Source organism: Psammomys obesus, unplaced genomic scaffold, assembly GCF_907164565.1.
Source record: "Psammomys obesus unplaced genomic scaffold, mPsaObe1.curated_primary_1811, whole genome shotgun sequence".
NCBI classification, from domain to species: Eukaryota; Metazoa; Chordata; class Mammalia; order Rodentia; family Muridae; genus Psammomys; species Psammomys obesus.
Window position 1 is genome coordinate 23,988,142 of NW_026587216.1, and position 9,300 is coordinate 23,997,441.

At 45.5% G+C, this 9,300-nt stretch overlaps 1 protein-coding gene across 1 annotated transcript; it reads right to left on the reverse strand.

The window, feature by feature from the left end:
* Positions 1 to 6,704: 6,704 nt before the first annotated feature.
* Positions 6,705 to 7,624, reverse strand: LOC129673696 (peptidyl-prolyl cis-trans isomerase A-like). Its single transcript, XM_055603573.1, has 3 exons — positions 7,579 to 7,624; positions 6,904 to 7,061; positions 6,705 to 6,869 (listed from the first exon to the last, which is right to left on the reverse strand). The coding sequence occupies exons 1-3, from the start codon at positions 7,622 to 7,624 to the stop codon at positions 6,705 to 6,707; spliced, it is 369 nt and encodes a 122-aa protein (XP_055459548.1).
* Positions 7,625 to 9,300: the final 1,676 nt, after the last annotated feature.

A 9,300-nucleotide genomic window follows, 5' to 3' on the forward strand; every position in this document is an offset into this window, starting at 1 on the left:
CCCTTCCGTGGATCTGCTTTCCCTGTGGTGTCCCCAGGTCTCTTCACAGGAGCAGCTCTTTAAAGTGAGATCAGGACCTTCGTCTTCTCTAAACCCTCATATGGAGCCAAAGGCAAAGTCCTCATTTATAGGATCTGGCCTCACCTCTCATCCCCATCAGTCCTCTCAGCCCCAGATCAACCCTGGCAACCACACTAGCGTCAACCGTGAGAGGTCGCAGTGCCTTTCCACTTGTAGCTGCCTCTGCCTGGGTGGCCACCCCTCAGACACTTGGGTGGCTCACCCCCTTTTCGCCAGCCGTTTCCGCGGGGCCTTTCCTAAGTACCTATGGCGAAACCACAAGCCCCTCTGTCTCGTGTTGGAACCAGAACCTCCCTGCTCTGTTCCCTTTGCCCAAGATCACTTGCCACCATCCTGCAGGCCCGCTGTAAGCGGGAGTTCGCCTCTGTGCTTGTTGTCCTGTGGGACAGGGTGCAAGCAACCCCGTAAAAGCAGCGACTTCATTCTGTTTCCTAAAACACCGTGTAACATCGCTCTGTCCGATTAAATCTCACTTCCAGCATGTATCTCTCTCACTTGGGGGGATCCTGGTTCCTGATGTGGAGGGAGCTGCCTCTGGGAAGCCCTTGTATAAATCCGTAGCCTAGGAAAAAGAGCCTGCAGTATGAGATTGGGGAAAGGGGTTGGCACGCTCTATGCTCGCTCAAAGGGGTCAGTAACTGCTACTGTAGGCTCCTACCTGGAAATTCTTCATAATTTAGGGGGTAAAGCGTCTTGCTCTTGGCCTTACAAATGATGTAGCTGGAACCGTTTCGATGCTTTGAGGTAAGAGAAGTGTAAGTAAAGAGTCCCCAGTGATGATGAAGGATGCTCGTTCTACAAGGTGCATGAGCCCTCTAGGAAGTCTCAGGGACCGGATTTTCGTTCCATCATAGCCATTTAAGGAAAGGGGGCCGTGAGCTATGTTGTTCTCTTCAGGGTGAGAAAGCTTCAGATCCAATAACCCGTCAGTTTCAAGCGGCTTCTCTGGATTAGCTTCAATGTTAAATAGCCAGGAAGGCAGGAAGATGATCTGAGATTTGGCCATAACTGTTGATGGATAAAGAAGAGAGGGGGTTAAGCCTGGAAAGTGGGCTTAAGCTCAGGAGTGCTGGCACAAAGTAAGAAGCGGAAGAGAAACACAAGGAAACTTTTTGTTTGTTTGTTTAATTGAAGCATTATCAAATTCTTTGTCTCAGCTCAGGACGCAGTGTGAGCCCCTGCACTCCCTGGTCATAAGAGACTGGTGACGGTCAGGAGATCCATGGGTGCTTTGCTGCCCTCTGCTGGCTCCTGAAGAAAGTGTCCTGTGTGTGCAGTGTTGGCAGGCCGGGGTGGGGTGGTCAGAAGGATGAACACAGGCTAAAGGATGATGTTGGTAAGGCCCCTACTCCTCGTAACACAGAGGTACCAAATAGTACGGGGCGATGTCTTTGGGAATCCAAAGAAAAGCTGAGGTACATGAGTTTTACTGAAGGCTAATTTTGAATATTTTTGTTCTTTTTGTTTGTTTGTTGTTTGTGTTGAATGAGAAGCTTGTTTGCCTGTTTGTTCCGAGAGAAGGTCTTACACCTCAGGCCTCCTGGAACCTGCTACATAGCCCTGGTGCCCTCAAGTTGACAACCTTCTTGCCGTAGCCTCAAGGGCTGAGGTTTACAGGCGTGCACCACCGCGGCCAGCCTGAATGTGTTCTCGGATAACAGGAAAGATTCAGGTGAGGAGGAGAGGGAAGGATAGAAGCAAAGCTAGAAGTAGAAGGAAATGTTTTCAGGGGAACAGGAGAAAACAGGCATGGAGGAAGCTAAGGCCGCCTACTCTTTCCAGTACTAAACACTGCCTCATCGACATAAAGCAATCAGTACCTTTCTACAGACAACAAATAATGGCGGCATCCAAAAAGTGAGAGATATTCCCTAAGGAGTTTGGGTGAGACATTTTAGGCAGGAAGTGTCCTTTTTCACGCCTCTATGGAACAGAAAGCATGTAGGTATAAAAATCCTCCAAGGGCATGGTAATAGAGCTGAGGACCTTTCAGGCAACAGTTAACCTTGGCACCCATGAGTTTGTAAAGCTGTCCTGGCTAGGCCACACCAAGACTCATGATGTCTAGCCAGGAGTAGAGCAAATGTGGTCCCAGCACTGGAGAAGCTAAAGGACCCTCCAGAGCAGAATCCATGGAGTGGAAGGGACTGCCCCCTCAGCATGGCCCACCTCAAGCTCTGTACTGTGATAGAATATCCAGGTCAGTGGCTTACCAGCCACCAGAGTCTAGCCAATTGGTGAGCTCATAAAAGACTGAAAAAAAAAAAAGAAAAAAAAAAACATAGAGGAGAGTGTGGTAGTTTGAATAAAAATGGCCCCTGTAGGCTCATATATTCAATTGCTTGCTCATCAGGGAGTGGAACTACTTGGGAGAGACTAGGAGGTGTGGCCTTGTTGGAGAAGGTGTGGCCTTATTAGAGAAGGTGTGCCACTGGGCTTTGAGGTTTCCAAAGCCCGAGCCAGGCCCAGTGGCTGCTCTCTCTTCCAGCTGCCTGTGAATCTGGATGTAGAACTTTGGGCTACTTTTCCAACACCATGTCTGCCTCTGTGCCACTGTGCTCCCCACCATGGTGATAATGGACTAAACTTCTGTAAGCGAAGAGTTGCCATTGTCGTGGTGCCTCTTCACAGCAACAGAATGCTGACTAAGGCAGGGAGCAACATGAAAGACATCCAGCATCAACTCCTGGCCTCTACATGTGCATACACACACACACACACACACACACACATTGCAAAAAAGTCTTACAGGCTATTTCTGCTAAAAGTACTGACTCTTCACTTGGGCCTATAGATTCCCTCTTGGTAACTAAAATGAGGAGTAAGCTTGACATTTCTACCTTCATTTTGTATCCATCTGCTTGTATACTTAGCCTTCCTAAGTTTGTATCAGGATTCCTGCTTAACTCTGCACAAAGCCTAAGGATAGGCCCATACTCCTTACTGTCAACCTTTAAAGAGCAGTCATCTGAAGTAACCAATACTCTATCTACCCTCATGGCCGAAGACACCAAGATTAGAGTAACTAAGGTATTGTCAGCTGCCAACTTTTACAATGACCTGTTCTACAACCCCTGAAGGTGACACCTAGCAGCCCTCAGTCTTTGCTCTAACCCTCCCAGGAACTGACCAGGCTTCCAAACAGGTCTTTCCAAGATGACACTACCCTCTCAACCAGGAGTAGGATCATGGGACAATAGGTAACACACTATTAAGTAGATGTAGCCCCTGAACTGTGGGCGCTTCCTTGGCGTAAGATGGAGATTATTCCCTCTGGCAGCAAAAAATGTTTTGCCACCATTGAAACCATGTGACCAGAACTGAGATCATGATCAACCGGACCACAGTTTAGCCAAGACCCCTTGACCTCTTGCTTGTTTTCTATAAAGTCTAGGTTCAGGACTGGAGAGATGATTCGTGGGTTAAGAATGCTTGCTCTTCTTCCAGGCTACCTGAATGTGGTTCTGTCCATGATGCAGCTCTCACCCACCTGAAAGTATCAGGGGAACTGATGTCCTCTTCTGGTCTCTCTATGCACTTACACATACATGTCAGTATGTGACATACACACATACAAATAAATAGAAGATAGATAGATAGATAGATAGATAGATAGATAGATAGATAGATAGACAGATGACATATTTAATAGCTTGTTTAATTGCACAAGGACCACAGTCACAGAGGACAGCCTGTGTGCTGCTCTGAACTCACAGGTGGCATCCTACCTCAGCCTCCCAAGTTGCTATGGTTACAGGAATGTACTAGCATGCCCTGTTTGATGGATATTGGTAAATAAATAGATACAAATGAACTCTGGAGTTTATGTCACACTCTTGAAAACAAGGCTGATCCAGGCAGCCCTCCCAGTCTGTTAAATCCTCCTGCTGCCTCCCACCCTCCCACTTCATTTCTGTAGTGAGCAGCCATGCCTGAGGTGCTGAGGGAGCCCCCAGAGTCAGGCCTCTTGCCTAGGATTCTAGTACAGTTCTATTTTCTAGTGGCCCAGAACATTGCGGCTCTAGAGGCAGCCAAAGAGGTTGCAGTCTTCCGATAAGGAACTGCAGGAAAACCACCTTAGCCACCGCACCTCCATCCAACCGCGCAATCTGTAACGTGAATATAGAAAGCAGCACATCTGTGATCGCCATGGCTGTCAAGTCAGCACTGACTCAAACCAGCTGGGCTACTGATGCAGCCCAAATCAGTGCCCTGGTTAGGCCCAAGCGAGAGAAGACGTGTCTTCCGCTGGCTCCTGGTTATGATGCTTTGGATGTTGCAAACAAAATGGGGAAAATCTAAACCGGGTTTGGCTGGCTGATGCCAAATGTTTAATAAATCTCAGGGCTAGAGATGGCTCAGTAGTTAAGAGCACTTTCAGAAGACTAGAATTTGGCTTCAGGCACCCATGTCAGGCAGCTTACAACCATCTGTAATTCCAGCTCCAGGGAATCTGATGCCCTCTCCTGGCCTCAATGGCTACATGCACATGTGCATACCCCCACACAGAGAGACACACATATGCACACAATTAAAAATAAAATATTTTTTCATGTACCATAACTTTCGTCCTAAAAGATAAATAGAAAGAAAGAGAGAAAGAGAGAGAGAGATGGATGAATGAAGTCAGTTAGTGGCACAGGTCTGCCATTTCAGCTTCATAGGGAATTGAGGAAAGTTGACCACAAGTCCAAGGTCTGATTGAGCTACCACATAAGTGTAAGGACAGCCTGGGAAATGTAATGAGAGTCTGTCTAAAAAAAAAAAAAAATTTAAATAAAAAGAGGACAGTGGATATAGCTGAGTAATAGAGTGGTTGGCTAGCAGAGAGGAGGGTCTAGGATAAACCCATGACACCACAAATAACAATGATGAAAACAACAATAATTAATAATCAAAATCAAGTGAGTCACTCCCTACGAAGTTCTCCAACAGCAAGCTCAAACAGCTTTTCATCTGGTCATCATAGAAATCAAGCCTAGAAAAATAACCACCAAACTTCAGTTGGCATAAGGCTGTTTCTCCTGCATTAATACTAACCTAGAACAACCTTGCCTTCATCAGTTATTCCCTCACTGTTCAGTCTCTCTGTCCCTCACTTACAAAGAAATAACCTTGAAATGAAAGGTCTTTCTGTTCCTCTGTTCTTGTGTATTCTAGCCTTTCTGTTTAAAAAAAAAAAAAAAAAACAGCATCTTTTGCTCAGGACACTTACTTACTGTGCTACAGAATGAAATGATTCCTGATTCCATGATCAAAAGAAGAGACAGGGCTGTGGTAGGGAATGGCTCAGAATAATCCCAGTGACAGACCTTTGGTTTAACGGACAATTCCAGGTTGACTTCTGAGTAATTTGGCCTCTCAGAAAGGGCTTCCAGTTTGGAAAACATTCAAACTCTATTCTCCTTGCTCAAGGTACCTGAAAGTTTATCAGGAAGACAGAACCAAATGTGATTCCAAAGCAGGGATTTAACTTTAAAGTTCATATCATGCTCATACCAAAAGCTTTTCATGCATTCAACTCCTGGAGCACTTGCTTACACTGAAACCTGAGTTCCACTTCTGTCACATTGTCATTGTCAGGTTATTAAACAATTTGAGCCTGTTTTTTTTTTCTCTCTCTCTCTCCATAAAATAGGAATGACGTAGAATCCTGTGCTAGACAGTTTTATGTCTACTTGACACTAGAGTCATCTGAGAGGAGGAAACCTTACTGGAGAAATTGCCTCCAACAGGTTGGCCTGTCAGCAAGCTTATAGGGCATTGCTGATTGATGTAGGAAGGCCCAGCCTGCTGTGGGCACCACCACCCCTGGGCTGGTAGTCCTGGGTGCTGCAAGAAAGCAAACTGAGCCAACTAAAAGGAGCAAACACTCCACCATGGCTTCTGCATTAGTTTCTGCCTCCAGGTTCCTACCCACTGTGAGTTCCTGCCTTGGCATCCCTCAGTGGAGGCTTTCATATCTCTTGCCTCTTCTTGTCTCAGTGTTTCATCACAGCAACAGTGACCCTGACTAAGACAAGAGTGACAGAGTTGAGGCCTGGTAGTAAGAAACTCTGTGGCCTCGTTATTCCCAGAAGTTCCCCAACCATAAGCACAGCTGCCAACTGCCAGGCACACTTTCAAGGTTAGCTGACTGTCGAAAATGGATCAATGTCACAGTTAGGCTCCCTAGTTCCTTTCTGTGTCCCTGGCCATGGCCAGTCTTGGGGTTTCGGGGTTGCATTCAATAACCCATCAATATCTTTCTGAGATTGGTTCTTGAGTGGTTTGTGTGGCAATTCTTGTACTATAACAAGTGTACATAAAGTGTGTGTGAATGTTATTATTCTTACCCAAGAACCTTCATGTGTCTAACTTAAGACATATAAACAAAAAAATCTCTATAATGTCACAATGTACACTATTAGTCGTTTTAATTTTTTTCCTTAGTTTACTTTTTATGATTAATAAACTTAACCCTGCAATACAGTCAGACATGGAGGGGAATGAGGAAAATATGAAACCCAAAGAACTTCAGTAAGAGTAGAGGTTACAGGGTACTGCAAACAGATGGGCAGATGGGGTAGGAATGCTCTCCTGAGTTACAGAAGGAATGGTCTGCTGGGTAAGATGCCTACAAGTCATAAGAGTTGTCTGCAGTCAGAAATTGTGATCTTCTTGGTGGTCTTGCCATTCCTGGACCCAAAACGCTCCATGGCTTCCTTGATGTTCATGCCTTCTTTCACCTTCCCAAAGACCACATGCTTGCCATCCAGACACTCAGTCTTGGCAGCACAGATTAAAAAAACAAAAAAACAAAAAACAAAAAAAAAAACAAAACTGAAAACTGTTTGTGTTTGGCCCAGCATTTGCCATAGACAAGATGCCAGGACCTGTGTGCTTCAGGATGAACTTCTCATCCTCAAATTTCTTCCGGTAGATAAACCTGCTGCCAGTACCATTATGGCATGTGAAGTCACCACCCTGGCACGTGAATCCTGGAATAATTCTTTGAAAGGAGGAACCCTTACATCCACATCCTTTCTCTCCAGTGCTCAGAGCACAAAAGTTTTCTGTTGTCTCTTGACACTGGTATCAAGTTTTAGCAGACTAAGCTACTTGTATTGGTTTCATTTAAGCAACAAAGGGCTTTACCTGAAGATACTTTGGTCAGAATTCTCCAAAGAAACAGCAACCACAGTAGATGTAATAGAAATGGTACCTGTCATTATGAAAGTTGAGGTGTCCCATTTTGCCATCTACAAACCAGAAGGCCGGGGTGAGGGGAGCTTGCCTTAAGTCTAGTCCGAATCTAAAGGCCCACAAACCTGGAGTTTCAGATTCTCGGCCCAACTCTGAAGACCTGAATACCAACCAGGAGTGCTACTGAAGGCAAATGGGTGTGGCAGCTGAAGCAGAGCAGCAGCTCCACCCTCCCTCTGCCTCTCTGTTATATTCCAACATGGAGTGGACTGATGATACCCACCTGCCCTGATGAGAGCCAGTCTTCCTTACTTGGTGTACTTGGTGTAACCTCCTCGGAAAACATCCTCACAGGCATTTCCAGAACTAGCGCTTTACATTATCTGGGCATTCAAATTGTCATATACCAGTCCTACATGGATGGTACTAAATGAACAATGACTGCAGAAAACACACCCCCAAGGAAAGCCCAGTGTACCTCATTAAGAATCAGAGCAGTGTCTTGGTCTTATAGTTCTAGTATCAAGATGTAAAGCAGGAATGGTCTGATTATAGGTACAGCACCCCGTTGAAGCCATAGAAGGGTGTCTGGCAGTGCAGAAAGACCTGGACAACTGGAATTTTCCAGAACATAGAGAATCTGCTGCCATACACAGAGTCTAAGAGGTAACCAGCTCCAACTCCAGTGACCTCAGAAGCAGCCCCAACCTGACTTGAGATCCCACCTCCAAGTCTTTGGAGACACTCCCACGTGTTTTGAGCTGAGTAAACGGATACCTAGAAAGTCTAAATGTGGCATGAGGTAGCCTCTGGATTAAATAAGAGAATGTACCTAACATGCTCGGCACTGTGGTAGGACACGCTCCGCATTGTTTGGTGTTCCTCCTCCACTGCCTCGCTCGCTCTGTGTCCTGCTCCTCCCTCCTTTCCAAGTTGCTCATCTGCTTTGCCCAACAGAAAAATCTTCAGTGTGCTGAAGGCTGTTATGAGCAGATTCTTAGCAGCAAAGCTTGGGCCCTTTGGCAGCCCTCACAAGGTCAACTCAGCCACTCCTCCTCAATATGCCAATCAGAGAAAAAGAACATTTATTCAATGTGGCCCAATTGGGAAGAGTAACAAATCAGTAAATCCAGTGATACTCCCCCCCAACTCCATCATCAGAGTCCTGACATGAGATTCAGCTTCACACAGAGGTCAGGTGGTAGTGGATAAACAAACCTGGTCACTCTGTGGTCCTGCCAGTCATTGGCCCATTATTTTTTGCAAGGTGGTTTCTCCTCCTAGTATTACACTATCTGAGTGGAAACCAAGCCCCAGTCTTTCTCACTCCCCATCATGAAACTCCTAAGAAATTCCTATAACTTGGGGTCCATTGTCTGATATCCAAGCTGAAGAGCAGAAACATCTCTTTAGATTATTTTCGATCCTGCCCAAATAGTCCTATACTATAGACTAATACTGCTGTCTCCTAGCAATGTAGATGAGTGTGATGTTCAAAACCAAATTTGGATTCTATCTCTAGCATTTAAAAGACACCCAAAAAGGACCATCAAGATGACTCAAAAAATAAAGGCACCCACTACCAAACCTGATGACCTAAGTTCAGTCCCCAGACGCACATGGAAAAAGGAGGACCAAACCCCCCTTCCACATACACACTGTGGCATATGCTTACACACAAACACAAAATAAATGTAATTTAAAAATTTAAAAGAGGACAAAAATACATGCCTACTTTATTCGTTAATAAGTCTTTGACCAAAGGGTAAGTGCTTACTCTTGTACAGCACAGGAAAGCTTTCAAAGTCAAAAGGCTGCAGTTTCTTCACATTGTGTGCAGGCTAAGGGGTTTATATGCCTGATCCTCTCCCATAAGGGAAGGAAGAACACATAGACCTTAAAACATCCTTTCAAGACCTTGAAAACATCCTTTTTTAGAGGAAGGAAGAAGCTGATCCTTAACAGGCCAGATGAGGCTCCAGGGAGAAAGAAGTGTGGGGTCAGGGTATCTGGACCTTACTTACCTCGTCTCTT